Source organism: Lontra canadensis, unplaced genomic scaffold (assembly GCF_010015895.1).
Source record: "Lontra canadensis isolate GAN:19392208 unplaced genomic scaffold, GSC_riverotter_1.0 scaffold4, whole genome shotgun sequence".
Lineage (NCBI taxonomy): Eukaryota > Metazoa > Chordata > Mammalia > Carnivora > Mustelidae > Lontra > Lontra canadensis.
Window position 1 is genome coordinate 30,338,470 of NW_022630998.1, and position 20,182 is coordinate 30,358,651.

At 35.6% G+C, this 20,182-nt stretch overlaps 1 protein-coding gene and 1 non-coding gene across 2 annotated transcripts; both read left to right on the forward strand.

Annotated features, from left to right (window-relative positions):
- The first annotated feature begins 61 nt into the window (after positions 1-61).
- Positions 62-18,896, forward strand: TMEM167A (transmembrane protein 167A). Its single transcript, XM_032847239.1, has 4 exons — positions 62-169; positions 8,029-8,138; positions 13,178-13,212; positions 18,072-18,896. The coding sequence occupies exons 1-4, from the start codon at positions 167-169 to the stop codon at positions 18,140-18,142; spliced, it is 219 nt and encodes a 72-aa protein (XP_032703130.1). The 5' UTR covers positions 62-166; the 3' UTR covers positions 18,143-18,896.
- On the forward strand, positions 10,020-10,154 carry LOC116863991. The gene has a single exon (XR_004381892.1). It is a non-coding gene; the product is annotated as a small nucleolar RNA U109 (small nucleolar RNA).
- Positions 18,897-20,182: the final 1,286 nt, after the last annotated feature.

Here is a 20,182-nt window from a genome sequence, read left to right on the forward strand (position 1 = left end):
GTCGTGAAGAGCCTATCCTGGTGTCCGGGTCGCGCGTATCGGGAGGAGGGACCCTGACAGGCCCAACCGGATGCGGGGAGGGAGCGAGAAGGGCAGGCGGGGCGTGCACGCCTCTTCCGCCCTGGGCCCGGAAGGGTGATGTGGCTGGGGCTTCGCCGGCCTCACTATGGTAAGATTTGGGGCGGTGGGGTCGCAGCTGAACTTGGTGAAGGGGCTCCGGGCGCGAGCTAGGGCTGGAGGGTTGGGCGGCGGCCCTGGGTGCGCGGGCCAGGGAGCCCTGTCACCACCTTGATTCTGCCGGGGCTGGGAAGATGCTCAGGCCCGGGAACCATGTGGCCCCTGCACGCCCAGCCAGGGAGAACCGGGGCGAACCAGGGCCCACCGTCCCCAGAGAGATCCCGCGGTCGCAGGTCCCAGCGCCTCCCGCACAGTCTACCTTCCTGACTTGTTTCGGAGAACTGCGCTGGTTGCCTTAACCCAGTCGTATATACAGACTCTTTCTGGTCACTGACTCCTGGAGGCATGGAGCTTCAGTTTGCGCGGATTATTTCGCGTTCTCTGACGTCTCTCCGGGCCTGGTTCAGGTGTTCCACTGTTGGTCTAAACCCCAAGCTCCACATCTTAATTGGGGTCTGTTGAGGTAGTGACCTTTCAGGCTCTTCCTGCTTTGCAAACTGTAGGTTTTAATTATTGGCGATCTCCGGAGAAGTGGTTTTTCTTGTAGGAATGTACTTAAGGTGGTGTTTGACCTCGGACCTGCCTTCCCCACACATTTTTAAGGTTGTATGTATTATTTTGTGTTATTGCAGATTCCTTTGATAGTTTGGGCCTCTTAGGAAAATTTAAAATGAGTCACAAAAAGTTTTCAAAAGAAATGCCTGGATCTCCAGGCAGAGAAAAAACGTAAAATCAGCATGGCAGAGGACAGATGTAGTGGTAGTGTAATAGTGAAATCCCCCAAGTTGTCTCAAGCCCTTTTACCTTTGTTATGGTAAATGCCAACAGCCTCTACACCCGGTGAACTTAATGAAATCCACGGGCCAGATGTTGCATTTATGAGCATATTTCTGGAGAAAGGATGCATGCCTTTATTATAGTATCAAAAACAACCATGACCCCCCAAAAAAGCTATTGTGGGATGAAAGCTACTGAGCTTACGTTTCCAGAGGTTCCTGCAGAACCCCATACAGCACTAAACCTTTAGGCGTTTAATTGAAAGGCCCTAGTACTTTGATTATAGATTGGACACAAGTCACAGCGTCTTTCCTGGAGAACTTAGAAAACGGCAGTTTATTCTTAGTCAAGAATATACTCCAGCATCTTAGCCGAGCTGCCACAACCGGATGAGTACATGTGCTTTTAGAGTGCCATTAGAGAACTGTTACTTATTTAGAGAATTTGATGCCTTTTTCATTTGAAAAAGAATAGATGTTGTTACTCTTTCTTCTCCTTTTTCTTTTCTCTTTTTTTTTTTTTAATAATGTCTACCTGCAACAAGAGTCACATGCTGTAATGACTGAGCCAGCAAGGTGCCCCTAGAAATTGTCACTCTTAATTCTTGCATATCTTCCTAGATGCTGAAGTTTAATTATTCTACTCATAGTACAAGTCAAAGATTTATTTTCATCATCTTAGCTTCTTCGAACTAGCTACTAGCAAGACTGATACTGTGTTTAAGATTAACATTAACTTTTAAACTTCAGAATGCCTTTTTCTCCCTCTTAATATCCTTAAAGATTTATCTCAAGTTTTATCTCTTCCCAAAAATCCTTCCCTACCCCATCTGTTTTCTTCTCCTGGGTCTCTATTTGGGCATCCATAGCCCATGTGTATATACCTCCAATGTACCTCCAGCCATAGCACTTACCACAAAAAACAAACAAACAAACAAAACAGCAATACATGGTTGCCTATATTTCTTCCCTCTGTAGCTGGAGTTTTCTAGAGACCAGGTCTTCTAGTATCTACATCACAATGACAGCTAGAGTTAGTACTCAGATGACTCTACATCTGGGGAAAGAGAGTCATGCCCAGTTCAGTTCAAATTTCTGAGCAGCAATAGTTTTTCTAAGCTCCAAGTAATTTTTTTTTTTAAGATTTTATTTATTTATTATTTGAGAGAGAAAGATTGTGAGAATGAGTAGGGGGAGGGGCAAAGGGAGGGAGCCCAACAACGCAGGACTCCATTCCAGAACTCTGGGATCATGACCTGAGCCGAAGGCAGACACTTAACCGACTGAGCTACCCAGGCGCCTAAAAGCTTCAAGTTACTCTTATGAACAGCCAGGCTGCATACCACATTTGACTCCAACTATTGAAAAGTTTTTCCCTTTTATCAGGCTTTGTCATTTCTGACTGTATGGTCAGAACACTTTTCTTCATAACAGGAATTGCACTTTGGCCTTTGGATACTTTTGTCTTATCAAATTATCAAAAACATGTGAGGTATTTATTGCTTCATTTTTTTAAAGTCTGCTGCTTATCATGGTTCTGTGTATGCTTTCTCCAATTAACACCTTTGATCCCCTTGTTGCTTTATATTTAGATCTCTGGTGTCTATAAAACCGCTCTGAAACTAAGCAACACAAACATAGCAAATGAATTATAGATACCATGACAGTGAGATGAAAATAAGTGCAAATTACCACCTGTGTTACCAGTGGAGAACAGAATTGAGGTGCTTCTGCTCTGAACTGTACCTTTCCTCACAGCCATGAAAGTTCTTTAAGTGGAAAGGTTCAGTAGAAAAGGTCTACATTTTTGAAATAGGACCAATGAGATCAAATGGGTATTTAGTCCAGCTCCTCATTTTACAAGTGAAATTAAATTAAACTGATAATTTAGAGGTACAGATTTATCCAAGGGCAAATATGTATATCGGTTTATTTCCTAAATAATGCAAATGCATAGTGACCACTGATGTTAAGAGATAGGTTCTTAACATTAAAACATTAAGTAATCCTGGTTTCTTGGTTTCGAATTAAACAAGATAATTTGCCTACCTTACAGTAAGTGCTACCTTACAGTAAGCAACAAAGGTTGAACTTAATGCTAATAACACCAAAGGTCGGTATTTCTGTGTGTTAATGGAAATATTATTAATCACCTGTGATTACTTATCTTGGGCAAGTGGGGGGTGTTTGCATATTTATTTACAGGCTTCATTTATCCCTGCATTTCCATGTGTTCCAGTTTAAGAGAAAATAGTGGTACATATAAATTTACAAGTAGAGACTTGTTGGAAAATGCTGGCCCGACCTAGATTTGTAAATGATAAAATGCTGACCCACTTTTGCAGTACTGTATAATTTTTATCGCAATTAGGTCAGGAATATCATTTCTGGGTCTCCTTCCACCTTCTGAGAGGGATAGATGACTAGTTTTGTGTAAAAAGCAGCAAGTCTTAAAACAAGTAAAATTGTTACTATTTAGAGTTTTAAAAATTCTAAGTCTTTGGTATTCAGCTCTTCTTTTAAAGTGAATTTCAGTTAAACTGGAGGAATTAATACGTCCGTTACTTCCACATAAGATGCAGTCAACATTTGAAGCTCCCATACGGTTATGCATGAAGAAGGCCCTTAATCAACAATTGGTTAAACAGTTTATTTTGATAGTGCTAAAAATAAATATATAAGCTATACGGAGCTCAAGTGATCCAGGACTAATGAAGACTGTAGGCTTAGGCTTTTCTATAGATTAAGTACAGTTAGCAACCAATCACTGAGCACTCCAAACAACTGTTCAGCATATTAATATGTATATTTCTGCTGCCTTTCTCATTGGTTCTTCGTGCCTTTATACCGCTGGGATCTTCTCCCCTGTTTTTCTCTCTATTCCTAATGTTTCAGATGGTTTCTTAAACTATTTTTATATATACATTTAAAAACAAAACTTTACACTGAATTCTTGCCTTATATCCAAACTTAATAGTTTGAACATTCATTTCTGGCTGAAACAAGAAATTGTATCTTCTTAGGTAAAATGATAAAAATTGAAATTGCAGTAAATATTCCTAACTTCAAATTGACTTGAATAAAGAATTTTTAAAAAGATGTATTAACATCACAAGTAATTTCTTGTTTTAGCACTAAGCTTTGCATCAACGAATCTTCATCTTTTCATTGATAAATTATTTCATCTGCTGTAGTGGTGGCCAGATGAAAGTGAATTATCATTATTTCAGAAGGCCTAACAAATTGTGATTTACTTCAGAATGATTATGCAAAGGGACTCATCAAGTTGATTTCCTTCTGGTTTTGATAATTTATTTAGTAAAATAGCACTAATTATCTGAAGCATATCAGAAAGTCAAGAGTAGGGGCGCCTGGGTGGCTCAGTGGGTTAAAGCCTCTGCCTTCGGCTCAGGTCATGATCCCAGGGTCCTGGGATCGAGCCCCGCATCGGGCTCTCTGATCTGCGGGAAGCCTGCTTCCCCCTCTCTCTCTGCCTTCCTCTCTGCCTATTTGTGATCTGTCTGTCAAATAAATAAATAAAATCTTAAAAAAAAAAAAAGTCAAGAGTAGTAGCTAGGTCTGAAAAAGATTTCATGATCTGAAAAAAAATTAAACATTAAATGAATTTTACTTCCCGTATTACCTTTTATTAATCATCTTTTCCTCTATTTTGTGATCAGTTTTGCTTACTTTTTTTCTTAGCTTCTTCCTTTTTAATATCATTTTCCTATTGAAAATCCCAATTGTTTTTCTACAAGAGCAGGAACATCTGTTTCCTTTCAACCTGAGATGAAAAGTTTATATCAGCAGACAACAGATGCGAAGCATTAAAAGGAATGCTTAGGTAGGGTAAGAAATGGTAGGCTAATGTCTGTAGCTTTGAAACATTCTTGTTTGGTCAGAGTCTGAGTACATCTAAAAGCCTTTACCACCTAAGATTATTTGTTTAAATTTTAGGGTCTATAAACCCCAGAAACAAAGTTGTATGTATCATATATTGCACACTTATAAATGGTTTTTCATTTATAAATGGTTTCACACACAAATGTATATATACACACCTCACTTCTGTAATAATAGGCATGTCTCTAAGTGCCTCTTAAATTCTTCTATTATATAAAAATTCAAACATAGAAAGGTAGAAGAGTATAATGAAGCCTCACATCCTCAGCGTTTCTTCAACCCCACACCTCCCATCACACACAATGGATTATTTAGAAACCAATCCCAGACATCCTATCATTTAAGCATTTTTTTTTCCACTACAACATTCAGGGAAAGAAAAAGTACACAATGCAAAAATCGTGAAATTTAGATACTCCCATTAGGATCATGATAAACCTACTTTGCAAATTGATTTTCCAGCCACACTACTACAACAGTCCTTTGCTTGATATAGTAAGCCTGCTCATTATTCCTTAAACATGCAAATTCCTGATTCTGTGAGGATGTTTTCCATGATTTTGTCTCTTTGGGAGCCTGTTCTCTATTGTCAATCTAATTGTGCCCTTTCTTAACTTAGTCCTTGCTTTCTCCTTGAAACTTTTCTTGACTTTTCTTTATGAAAACAGCATTTTTTTTTGCCAGTATGGTTCAGTCGCTGCTTAATACATGCTACAAAGAATTGCTAGTTACTTTTTTGAATATATATCCTGTTCTAACTTGCTTATAACTGCTGTATGCCTCAGTTGTCTCATATATAAAATACAGGTATTAATAACACCTAACTCAAATATATGAGGATAAACAAAATAATCCTAAACAAGCCTCCAGTGAATATCAGTTATTATCATTAGCTATAGACTCCTGGAGGGAAGGAATCCTGCTATGTATTTTTTTAATCCTGTGTCTAGCCTCCTGCTCCCAAAAGAGTAGATACTAAATATGTGTTTAGGTATGTTGACTGAAAAGAAATCTGTACTTTGTATTTCATGAAGTTGTTATCAAATACTGTATCAATATACTCAAATGTTCAAAATATCTTTGAAAGATAAACATTGTGAAATACTGTCTTTTCTATATAGAATTTACCTTTAGAGTTCATTTATTGGGTTTTTTTCAAGTTATAAAATTTATATCACTTACTCTCATAAATGTAAAATTAAAATCCAGTTCAATAAGAAACCAAGACATAGTAAACTTTATCCTTTGTATATCCATGAAGAAGTGATTTGCATACAAAATAACTATTTAAATAGTAATTACAAATAAATTTTCTCTTTTTCAGACCATAAAAATAACACTTAGAAAATCTGAGAAATCCAAAAGAGTTGAGAATTGGGCTAAAAATTTTCCAAAGATAATCAGTGCTTTCTTCCTTCTTGTTTACATAAAGGTTTACACAGCTGAAGATACGCTGATTATGAAATTTTGTGTGCTGTTCTCCCCACTGCTTAGAATTGTACGAAAGCATTTTTTTTTCTTTAAGAATATTGATGAGTGGCATGTGTAATTTCTTAATATTTTGAATAGTTTGTAAATATTTATCATAAAAATATATAACAGGTTAAAAATACTGAGTTTCTGACAAGGCTAGTTCTTGTTTTAGGATTCTCTTGGCTGTTACTGCTTATTTCTTTTTTCATATGAACTTCAAAATCAGTTGTGTATTTCAAAAATAATTGGTTGGTATTGAGTCGACTTTAAATTTATAGATTAGCTTTATAATTTTGCTTTCCAATATAAGAACATGGTATACCACTCCATTCTACTTTAAGGTTTTTCAGTACATTTAAATGTTTAGTCAATTTTGTTCTTTAATACCAGTGCTGCATTTCTTGTTAAGCTTATTCTTAGATACATCAGCTTTTTGTTCTGGTTTCTCTTTTTCCATTATGTCTTTCAGCTGGTTGGTAATGTCATTCTGAAGGCTGTTGATTTAAATATTTTACTTATGTACCCAGCCACCTTACTCAATTTCCCTTATTGTGTGATTGTTTTTCACTAGGTTCTTTTGGGCTTTTCAGGTAGCACTTAACAGTTGTTTCTTTCAAAGTAACAGTTTTGCCTTTCTCAAAACATTTTGCAACTCTTACTCTTTGTCTAACTTCTGACACCATAGGAGGGCTTTCTGAGTTTACTAAATAAGCATGTTGCTAGGTACTATGTGAGATTGATACATTTTATCTACCTTTTGTAATGGAAATATTATTCTTATATTACGATATATAGTGGTATTCCTGCACTTTCAAAAAATTGTTTTAGTTTTTAAGTCATTACTTCTGGTCTCCTGTGTGGTAGGTACACAGTCAGATACCTGATGAGATGTTGTCTACTTTCAGGGATGAGCATTATAAAATGTTTAACAGTTCCTGTGAGAACAGAAAGGAGAGTTCTATATGAAAAAAGGAGACGGGGAGGCCAATGGGTTCAAGGAGACTTCCTGGAAAAGATAATGCTTGAACTGAATTTTGAATAGACTCAGCTCACCTCAGTTTTCCTCTACTGGAAAACTGATTTCCTGGGATACCCATGTTAATTTGTAAAATAAGTTTTAAAGAATGAGCAGTAAATGAGCAAGTGGTTTTCCTTCACCAAAATCTAATAGCTTAGTTTAGTCAATGCATGGAACATGATTGCTTAAATTTAAAGCATTCTTATACTAACAATTTCAGAATTGAAAGAAACTTTAGCCAACATTTAGTCTTATATACCCACTTTCCACCCAGTTTACAGATGTGAAAGAGAGACTGAGGTTAACGGTTCGGCTGGAGTCATATGGCCAGCCAAACTCAGAGCTTGTAAACTCTGTGTCCTGCCTAGTAGTCTGGGCTCCTAAAACATTTGTATTAATTACATATTGATTCGGTTTTGGATCCATGACATTTTCGGTAGTGTTTTCAAGTTCTCACATTTAGAATTTTTATTACATCTTCTGCATTCCTTAGCCTAAAGAATGGAGAGGGAAGTACACTCTTGGAATACTTTATGATTTGGGGTTTTAAGTGCTCACAGACATGCCATTCTGTTTGTCTTTGAGAAGAACAAAAGTATAATTCTTAATATGGAATTGTCTGGCATTTTTTACCTATGCTATTTTTCTTGTGATAATAATTTTTTCTTTTTCTCTTTTTAGTCTGCCATTTTCAATTTTCAGAGTCTGTTGACTGTAATCTTGCTGCTTATATGTACCTGTGCTTATATCCGATCCTTGGCACCCAGCCTCCTGGACAGAAATAAAACTGGGTATGTTATTAATGATATCTAACCACCCAAATTAGGTCCTATAGACATTGAGGGTAAATTACCGTAAAGGTCATTAAATAATTTAGTTCCTATATATAACTTCATTTTGTAACAGCTTTCTACATTATTTTCTCCATTTTTAAAAATCTGAAATCTCTGTATGCACAGAATCTTAATAAATAAAAAGACAGATATTAGAAGTGACCTGAAATGTGTCTATAAAAAGTACACTTAAAAAGATATGACAGGTTTTTTTTCATCTGGAATTAGAAATGCAATTTAGCACTTTCAAAGATAATATTTGGCCTTAACTTTTTATGCAATAATCAATAAAGCTGGTTATTTAAAAAAAAAAAAAAGTTGGTTATCATGTTTTAGAAGCATAAAACAGATGGCAAGCACTGTGTCCATAAAAAAGTATGATGTAGACATTTCCCTCTCCAGTCTAAGACTGTTCGAATCATATAGGTTCCCTATTAACATCAGAAAGCAAACATCTTCAGGGAAATATATTTAGCTAACTTAAAGCAATAGTAAAAATTAAGTCTTGGGCTTGACACATCTCTTGTATTATATGTTCACATCCTGAAAAAAATTGAGCTCAAATATAATACCACACAGAAGAGAAATTTTAAAGTGCCATCTTTATAATACAAAAGTACATGTTGAATTCAACCAAAAGGAAAAGTATATTAAAAACCAGAGACTATGTGATGAAAGCTATGTAAATTTTCTTTGCCTTGAATATTTATTAATTTCTAAGAGAAATTGTCTTTTTTTTTTTTTAATGTAAAGACTTTTTTTTTTAAGATTTTATTTATTTATTTGACAGACAGGGAGATCACAAGTATGCAGAGAGGCAGGAGAGAGAGAGGAGGAAGCAGGCACCCCACTGAGCAGAGAGCCCGATGTGGGGCTCGATTCCAGGACCCTGAGATCATGACCTGAGCTGAAGGCAGAGGCTTTAACCCACTGAGCCACCCAGGCGCCCCAAGAGAAATTGTCTTAATCGTTCCTTAATAAAAGCCTATACCTACTTAATCGTTTTAAGAAATAAAAGAATGAAAGAATATATTTCACATAGGAATAGTTATCTCCAGCACCTGTATCGGGCCAAATTAGGATCCTGCAAGGTCAAATTCTGTTTTTCAACTAATAAAAATCTGCAAGAGGCAAGGTGATAGCTATGAGAGTAATAATTTCAGCTTCTTTTTCCTTTACCTCCATTCTATGAGGACATAGTTAGCATTTATTCCAACATTGTGTCATCTAAATTATTTAGCTTTTGTTACCATTTCTTCCTTGTTATTTCCTAGGGTTGTTGAAATATATATAAAGGCACAAATAGAACCTCTAACTAGTTTGAAATATTAAAAATCCCTAATCCTGTTCTAATATACTGATCATCTGTTTCTGTTAGCCTGAGGGATTTTATTTAACCTGCTGATGTTATTTGCCCAACAGTTTTTGTGACAATGACCCTCTTCCTTTGTAGACGTTGACTTTTCATCACATTTTTTTCCTCTGAAGTCCTCTTGCACTTAGTCTTCACTTACTTTGTCCATTTTTAAAAATCAGATGAAATTACATAGTATTTTGTTCCTTTGTTGAAGTTCTGTAATCTTACTTGTTGCTTAGTTGTGCATGAATCCTTTCCATGAAACTAAATGGTTTTATTCTTTCCCTTCTGCAACCCCTATTGCCTTAAAGTATATGGTAGAAAGCAGTAAACATCCTCATTGATGTTTGGCTTGGTATTGTAATATAATACATATCATCTACCTAGTAAGATATTTAAGTGTTTATTTCATTATAAAAACAGTCACGTAGTAGTGGAATAGAATATCGATGCTTTGCTGCTGCTGTTATGGAGAAAGTAGGTTGCATGTGGAAAAGTCTGCTCCTCATTCTCTGGGGAGCAGGAATACATCCATTACATGCTACATTAAAGAAGGAGTTCTCAGGGCTGCCAACCTTACAGTAGAGGTTGAGTAGTAGTATATTTCTCCTACATATAAGACCAAAGAACTAGCATGCCTACTTCTGTATTTTGAAGCATGTACTCATATAGTCAGCTGCTTGAAGGCTTTTTTTTAAAACTTTGCTTCTATTTATATAAATGTTCGGCCCCATTTTGACTTGTACATTGGGAATATTTTCTCTGGGAGCAATGCTTAATGGGTCATTGTCCTTTTATAGTATATGTTCTTTTGAGACTCATAATAAACTGTCCTTTCATTATAGTGAATATCCCATGTTTAAGTAGAGATGTGTAGGCTAACTGGACAACACAGGTTCTTGATAATTTCACTTTTGAAAATAATTTTTTTGCTGCTTCAAGTAATACAGAACTAAAAAGCAGCAATAAATTATTGCTACTTTGCCTTATTTCATGTTATCATAGACTTGATTAGCTTTATCAGCATATATACTTATTGACTTATAGCCGTAGAAACCAAGTGGCATAATTGTATTGGTTTTTCCTAACTAATAAAGTTCCTGTGTTATAATAAATAGCGTTTGGGGAACGTGGGTGGCTCAGTCGGTTAAGCTGGTGGCTCAGTTGGTCAAGTAGCTGACTCTGACTCAGGTCATGATCCCAGGATCCTGGGATCGAGCCCCCATGTCTGGCCTCCCTGTTCAGCAGCAGAGAACCTGCTTCTGCCTCTGCCTCTGCCTGCCACTCTGCCTGCTTGTGCACGCACATGCACTTTCTTTCTCTCAAATAAATAAATAAGTAAATAATCTTTAATAAATAGCATTTGGCATATTACAGAAATATGTCTAGGTAGAGAAATATAAGGGAAAGGCCTAAGTAGTACTGATGAATCTCTAAGTTGCTTGAGTTAGGGAATTTTTTTCATTTATATAGTTTTTAGTATATGTGTTGTAACAATTCCCTAATGAAGCTTTGAGTTTTTTCTAGGTTATCACACCTGAACTGATCCTGATTGTGATCTTACAGTTTTAGATTATGTTCTGTGGGACTCTGAGTTTCCCATGGATGAGCTTCAGGTGTCCTGCCACTGGGTCCCTCATCCACAATAGCTTTAAATCTATGGGCATGTTATACTCAGTAGATTTTTAGAATCAAGGAACCATGGCATTGCAAATGACTCACCGATTGTCTTTAGTTTTTTGATGATATGTAAGCCAATTTTAAGTGACATCTAAAGTTACTATCACATGTGCCTTTATATTTTTTTTTAAGATTTTATTTATTTATTTGACAGAGAGAGAGATCACAAGTAGGTGGAGAGGGAGGCAAAGAGGAGAGGGAAGCAGGCTCCCTGCTGAGCAGAGAGCCCTATGTGGGGCTCGATTCTAGGACCCTGAGATCATGACCTGAGCCGAAGGCAGAGGCTTAACCCACTGAGCCACCCAGGCGCCCCAGTCACTTGTGCCTTTAATCTATGTATTACTGAACACAGCCCATTAGTTACTATTCTGAAGAATTTCTTTGTAATAATGAAATCAATCCTTATAAAAAGCCTATGAGGGTGAGTTTCTATTAAGGAGAAAATTTGCTTACAGTTATGCAGCCAATTAAGTAGGATTAAACTTAGGCACAATCTGGCCCTTATATTATTTTCAAAAATATCTTTAATCTTTGTCCTTTTACTCCTATAGTAAAATTTTTGCACCTGTCAGAATATCTGTCCTTCAAAATAAACTTGTATTTTTGCCCATTTCATGGCAACTGAACCATGAGACTTTTTGATTTGGGGTCAGGAAGTTATACTTCAAAGGAGGAATATATATAGAACTTAATCGAACCAGTAATTTCTTTCATTCTTAACCACTCATATATAATTATTCATCAGCCAGCCATCTCTTCGGGGGCCCCCCCCCAAAAAAAAAAGCATAACCTAAATTTCCCTGGAATTTACATATTTCAGTTTTGTTACTACACCACTCCTAACCTACTGCAGTAAGTACTACTAATTTATCTTGATTTGTAGCTATGTATAACACCATTCATAATTCTCTTCTTTTGTCAGAGCAACAAAATAGTTGTCTACAATGTTTTCATATCTTTTAGCTATCTCAGTGACTCAGTTGATTTTGTTTTAAATCTTCTACTTTTTATACATGCTGAATAAGTGATATATGCATATAATTTGTATTTAATTCATAGTATATTCATTCAAAGAATGGTGATGAACATCTTCATTCTAATTCTTATTTCCAGAATGTATGTGTTTTAAATGTCCTATTTAGTTAACTCATACACAGACTACCCTAAACTAGGATTTTGTACTTAAATTGAAAACATAGGCACCTATTTTTATATCCTTCCTTATTGAGTGACATAGTTATGTAAATGCTATCACTGGAGTTCATGGTTATAAATCCTTTAAATATATAACTACATTCTATAAAAAATAATTTCCTTAGTGTGAGTTTTATTTTTTAATGGCAAAAACACCCAAACCAACTGTGTTCATTTACCATTTTCTCAAAATTAATGTTTAGGGGCACCTGGGTGGCTCAGTGGGTTAAGCCTCTGCCTTCAGCTCAGGTCATGATCTCAGGGTCCTGGGATCGAGCCCCGCATCAGGCTCTCTGCTCAGCAGTGAGCCTGCTTCCTCCTCTCTCTGCCTGCCTCTCTGCCTACTTGTGATCTCTCTCTCTCTCTGTCAAATAAATAAATAAATAAAATCTTTAAAAAAAATTAATGTTTATGTAAATTGACATATATATTTTCTACTTTTGAGAGTTAAGCACTTGAAGTTGACTGAATCAGTTCTACAGTAAAAAAAACCCTGTGCACATTTTTGCTGCACGTATTAATTTACTGTGCATTTAACCTAGGATACAACATATATTCCAGTCTGTAACAGTTTCTATACACTGACATTTGATAAGCAAGTGTGTCCTACTTTCCTACATAAATGATAGCTCAATACCAAATTTCAGTTTTGAAGTATCAAAAGGTAAAATGCCAGTTTGTATTGAATCCTCTGTAGGTTACTGAGAAAATGATTTACCTTTCTCACTAATTAATAGCTACTATTTCCTTTTTTTATTATATGCAGATTGTTGGGTATATTTTGGAAATGCGCCAGAATTGGTAAGTGTCTGTTAAAATCGCCACATCTTCAGCTGTAAATTGTTGGGCAGTTTACTTATGCCATATTCACAGAAGGCAAACATCTGTTTTAAAACCGCAGGCTTCCCAGTTTTGAGCAATTTTGCAAAAGTTTGTCGAATTCCCCCAAACTCTTTTCCTTATGCTATTTAATACTAGACATGGTAGATACCTCATAAGACTTAATTAGCAGGAAGATGGAAACTACAGGAAAAATCTAATTCAAATATTAAATGCTATGCATTCCTAGTGTTGAGATTTTAGACAAATGTGCACAGTTTATAAGAATGCACACATTCTTATAGAGCATGCTGCTCTGTATAACGTGTACTATTTTGATAAAAGGATGAATTTTCCATCTAATGGAAGGCTCGCTAAACAGTCGTCTAAAATTACTCACTTTATTCCTGTATGCTAAGTCCAAGAATGTTATTTGTTGCTTTTGGAAAGCATTAACTGTTTCACCTGTCAAACTCATGTGATCATAACTGAATTTTGTTCTAATTGATTAAAGTTAAATATGATTATCTTCTAACTTCTCATAGTAAAATCAGTAGTGTCATAGTATGTTTTTGTTAAAATAATAATATACTCTTATCCCATCCCTATATGTATATAACATTTAGCACAGTGCCTAGTTCATAGTAGAGACTGAAATGATTGACAAGTGAATGAATTAAAATGTACTTTACTGATGTAATCCACCAGTGTTCTTAAATAATAGATTTTACCCTTTTTAACATAGCTAATTCAAAAAAAAAAAAAAAAAAAAGCATTACAGAGCAATTTGTGATTGTTCCACTTGGACCAAACAAAATGAATATTTCTCCTCTTTAGAATTATTTACACGACCCCCTGAAAAAAAGCTAGGTTTTAGTACTCTTCCAATATTTAATTTGTATGTAACTATTTTCTTTTATAAAGGTATGACTTCCATAAAAAAAAAAAAAAAGTTGCTGTATTTGACAGTATAATTAGTCTGACAACAGCCTGAATTACCCCAGTGAATCACTTTAAATAGGAGGGGGAATTTAGGAGTCATGTCCCTTAGATAAGCTGTGTTCCATCCAGAGTATTATGTTTTCTTTTGGATTCATTTATCATAGATGTGGAAGATTTAGAAGATGGTCCATAACAGGAAACGAAATTGATTAAACATTGAGAACTACAGATTAAGATTTTGTAACTTTTTAGAAATTTTTCTAAATAAAACAAATTTTAGAAATACGTTGTTAGCCACGGATATAAATAATTATGAAAGAGCAAGTTTTCTTCCTTTGAGCTTTTAATACTAGGCAAGACCCATTAACAGTGAAGTTGTAAGCTTCATACCAAATTACATAGAAGTCCTTTCAGAATATGTTACGATGAGATCACAAGATTTGTTGGTCTTTCAGGTGTCTTACTATAGAAAATGACAGTGTACTATAAATAGTTTCAGAGAAAAGTACTTTCTAGGCCCTCATCTTAATGTATTGATTATTGAAACAGACATCTTCTTGAGAATTCACTGTGCTTTTAACATGTTAAACTGTCCTTCCTCAATGTTCTTTGGACTTATTATCTCTTATGGTGACAGACATGTGAATCTTTCTTTTGTAGAAAAGATCATTGACTTTAGATAGGTAAAGCACAGGTATAGCCTAGATAAGTTGTTATCAATCAGGATATTTTAACGGTGTCTGGAGACATTTTTGGTTGTCACCACTAGGGTGGGGGGACATACACTGAGTACAGATCATGGATGTTGCTAAACATATTATAGTGCACAGAACAGCTCCTCACATAGAATGAGCCCAAAATGTCAGTAGGGCCAAAGTTGAGAGGGCTCAGCCTAGATTTACAGAGATCTGTGGTACAGACTTACCTGACATCCAATCATTCTCAACAGCTGCAAAGCCTAAAATAACAGTAGAAATCTTAATCACTTTAAAAATAACTGAGAAGGAAGAGATCAAGAGACAGAAGAGCACCCTTGATGGCTAATTCTGATAGCTAGTAGTAAATGTAAATATGTGTAAAGCAAACTGTTTCAAAGCCAAGTCAGCAAAGAAAATGAAATAATATTGTCAAGGAACAGAGTGCAAAGAATACCTCAAGTAAACTACAAAAAGAGAACATAGTGGAAGAATAGGACAGTTCAAATACAGTAAAATTCTCTGGATCAGAGGAATACTGAATATTTCACTGGTAAAAATATAAGAAGTCTGGAGTTAGGAGATAGAGCTTTCATCTTAATATTATGAAGTTGCTAATTCACAAATAAAATATTTAAATTAAGGGATTTTAAGTTAAATGTGAAGGTATTTTAAATCCATTTTGTGTAATAAATTAGAGAAGTATATACAGCTTCATTCAGTAGCCAACCCAGGTGACCCTTTTCACAATGGTTACTTGAAAGTATAGCTGAAAGTTTAAGGCATCTAGTCTATAGCTCTCTTAATGGTTTCCTGTGATATCATCTATTTTGATGTCTAATTATAAATTGTGCCTTTCTTTTTGCTTGGTCAGTTACTATTTTCATTTTTTCTCTTGACTGTATGAGTGCCATACGTTAAATGGTTCAGTTAAAGTGTTCGTTCATGACAATTATGTGAAAGCAGTAGCTTTTCATTTTGGCAAAATGGCCCCAAAAACGTTGATGCTGATAGGCAGACTTTCTCAGCCACATGCTCCTCTCTTATCTTGACACAGAATATATCCACCAAGAAAGGATACAATTTTAATAGGAAAAGGTCCAGCCAAATCATCTTATCATGTTACACATCACGTTACAGCAACTGTTTCACATTCACTTAAACAGACTGAAGACCAGACAAGAAGTAACATTCTTACCCAAGTTCAACCAAAGATGTTTAGTTCTACCACATGGCAGTCTCTTTCAAGAAAATCAAAAACAGGAAAATGAAACCCATGTGTAAATTATAGCATTCTAAGTTGGAAGATGAGGAAGAGAAGAACTTCCTCAAAACTTAATTTCCAACAGATGGAGAACTTAGGGCAATATTAATTTTTTCTTTTAGGTGTTTAATAAGACGATATTGGACAGTTAGAGTATCTAGCCCTAATTAGAGTGACTGGCTTGCTTATGAAATCCACTTGAAAATTATGTCTGAATAAGGTTTTGTTTTGTTTGATAATTTGCCCAAAAAATTAATATTAGTTAAAAATGATGACCCAAGTTATTTTTTAGTTTAAATTGTTTTTCTTTCTTTTTTTTTTTTTTTCCCTATTGAGATAGCAGCATTGTGAAAATGCTGTTGTCTCACTTTTTAAATTTTCCTTTAGCTAGAAAGCAGCCCAATGTCTATGGACAGAAAAATACTTTCAGAAAAACAGTGAATGTTTCTTCTACTTATATGTGTTTATCTTCTGTGAATATTGTCACTGAGCAGACACAAAGGTAAAATTAGTAACAACATAACTATGTGAGCTCTTTGAGGAAGCTCTGAAAAGAAAAAATGACCTTGAGGAATTTAGTTGAGAGGATGGTCAAGATTGACATTTTCCAGAGGTAATTAACTAAACTTGTCAAATAAAACAGTCCTTGCTGAAGGAATTTAGTTACTGGAGGAGAACTGATTTTATTTTATTTTATTTTATTTTATTTTATTTTATTTTATTTTAATTTTAAGATTTTATTTGAGAGAGACAGAGATAGTGAGAGAGAGCACCAGTGGGGAGGAGAGGGAGAAGGAACCTGGGGTGATCACGTGAGCTGAAGGTAGACACTTTACTGACTGAGCCACTCAGGTTCCCCAAGAGAGCTGATTTTAAACATAGAAAAACAAGTGAGGGGAGTATATATAGTCTCTACTACAACACCAAGTATATGGCCATGATTATTTCTAGAAGTAGCACATCACTCCCTCTTCTTCTTCCTTTCTCATGCACCCTCAAAATAGCATAAATGCCTTGTGCTTTGTGGAACTCTACAGCCCTTCAATAAATGAAAAGCAGGAAAGAACAAAATGAGTTTGGGATAACTCAAAATCACAGGGTCACTGTTTATAAGACAGCTTCACAAGCCAACTCCATTCTACTTCAGGCAAAGGAAAATCTCTAAATAAAAACAACTTTTAAACACATGTGAAAATTGACTCATAAAAGTGGCTGTTTTAAGTTCTACATTTCTAGCCCATGAGTAATCAAAGTTTCTCTTTAAACTGCAGTTAGTTAACATACAGTGTTAAAATGATTTTTTTCCCAAAACACAGTGATATACAGATATACAGATATACAATATAGTGATACGATATAGTTTCAGATATACAATATAGTGATACAATACTTCCATGTATCACGAAATGCTCATCAGGACAAATACACTCCTTAATCCCCACCACCTGTTTCACCCATCCCCCCCCCCCCCACCCACCTTCCCTCTGGTAACCATCAGTTTGTTCTCTCTATAGTTAAGAGTCTCTTTCTTGGGGCTCCTGGGTGGCTCAGTCGGTTAAATGACTGCCTTCGGCTCAGGTCATGATCTTAGGGTCCTGGGATCGAGCCCTGCATCGGGCTTCCTGCTCAGTGGGAAGCCTGCTTCTGCCTCTCCCACTCCCCTTGCTTGTGTTCCCTCTCACCCTGTGTCTTTCTCTGTCAAATAAATTTTAAAAGCATAATTTAGCTCATTTTGTATTGTACTTGCTTTTATGCTGCAGCCACTGCTTGTTTGGCCCATCTCCCCAAATGTATGGGCCCCCTAGCTAAGAACTTTATCTTGAGCCTCATGTACCCCTCTCCCTTAGTAACTACGGTTACTCCCGTAGTAACCTTATCATATCCATGATAACTTAAACTCAGTTAGTCAACATAAACATCTCCCCTTTTTTTTTCAATAGGTGAACGGAAGAGTCCTTACGTTGCAGTATGCTGTATAGTGATGGCCTTCAGCATTCTCTTCATACAGTAGCTTGGAAGAATATCAGAATTTAATTGCCATCAGATTTCAGTATGGGAAAGGACTTACAGAAAATAATGGAGTGAATGGTTAACCCTTTTATCTCTGAACATTGAATGAGATAAATTTCCAGCTGCTGTTCTCTATTTTTATTATTGGACCAATGTTCTATATAAATAGGATGTAACCATTTAATACTCAAAGAGTTTAATATGTCTGTAACAATCAACCTCAGTACTGTCACTACAATATTACATTCTGCAAATGTTATTCTGTTATGTCAGATACCAGTTTTTCATGAGGTATCTCTAAGGCGCATAATAGAAAACAAAATTGGTAAATGACCCAAGTTTCTTTCACTGTGATTTGGGAATGATAAATCCTTATAGAATGAGACATTTTTCTGGACTAGCTTTTTTATTGGGGAAAAAGTTCAATTTGTGTTGGTAAGGATTGCATTCATATTTAATAATGCTTGCTTTTTCCTCTGGTCATACCAGAGCATTAACAGAGTACCTCGAAGCAAACTCGCTAGTGTATCACAGGTGTTTCAGCTATTTAAAACAAGCTATGCAGTTCTTAAGGAGGAAGATAAATGAGATCAGACTTAAGAGTAGTACTGGGAAGATGTTCATATTTAGCATAAAAGAGTTTAGAATAACTGACTGGTATAGTAGCCTCTGAAAATTTGACCGGCTGTCATTCTCTAAATAAGACTGCATACTTAAAGTGAAAATAGCAAAATAGAACAATTACAGAATGATAATCCTGTTTGTGTTTTTCATTCTTTTTAGTGTCAGGTCTCTACTTATTTTAACTGCCCCAAAACACAAAGTATTTTGTTTGTTTTTAAATACAGCACTTTAATGTGTCTAGTTTACTTTTTATGTGTCAACTAGAACGAGAATCTTCTGAATAACTCAGTAGGTGATGATGAACAGCTTTCAGATCTGTTATCCTTATAGCTTGTCATAAGTGTCTTTGGGTTTTGATAACAAGGAAATACCTTCAACAGTTTCCATCAAAGCAAGAGAAACATTTGGAATATGACTAAAAAATTTTGCGTTATTAAAAGTTCAGTTAACATTTTTTCAGTTTCAATTGAAATTCAAGCTAGAAGGAACATAAACATCTTAGCTAAAAATTGCCCATTGTAGGTAGTACTAATTAGATATTGTCTACAGCTATTAATTCCTTTTCTTTTTTTAAGAAAATTATTTAGAGTTATTTGAAAATGAGGCTGCCAGTATCTCTTTCTGTAGAAACAAAGTTTGGAACTAAAAGCCATCTATTTTTAAAGACCACTTTAAAGTACTTGAAAAGAATTCTCGGAAACATAAGTAAAGCTTGTTAAACATTGCTTGCTTTTCTCACAAAAGATAAAAGCTGCTATAGGCTATCAATATAATTGTTTATTTTACATTTTTGGCATATCTCTCAGGCCAAAAGTTACATATTTTGCTTTAGAGAGGGAATCAGGTTATGATCATTGTGCCTACTCTGAACTGTCTCTTGGGCTTTGCATTAGGTCAAGAATTTTCAGAGTATCCTAAAAATAGTACTCTTATCAGCATATACATGCAGAGTAATTCACCTTTCTGGGTCTGGTTTCTGAGCCCATCTGTTGTCCCACTCTCCTGCCAACTAGACTTTCCAAAAGCTATGTCAACTAATCTTTTATATGCTAGCACAAATCTAGTATGAATAAAGGGAAGAATATTCTAGATAATCAGTTCTAGGGCATTTCTTTAAATTTGGCATTTTGGAGAAGCTAGGTGGAAAGTAGAGGAAGAAATTTTTTTGAAAAATCTGTGGTAACATACAAAAAATTTTGCTGTGTGTAGATGCTCAACAGAGTGGGAGGCAGCTCATTTCTGACCCTAGACACTGTGACCTTTTGAAACACAAGCTCTTTGGGACACAGAGAAAAGGATTCTATGATTCTATGAAGAAAAGCAATTAGCATTTTCTTTAATGTAGTTTTTTCAAAGAGCTACCACTGAATCCTGTTCTCTAACCCAAAGGGCAGCGTAGGTAGTTTTAGGCCCACAG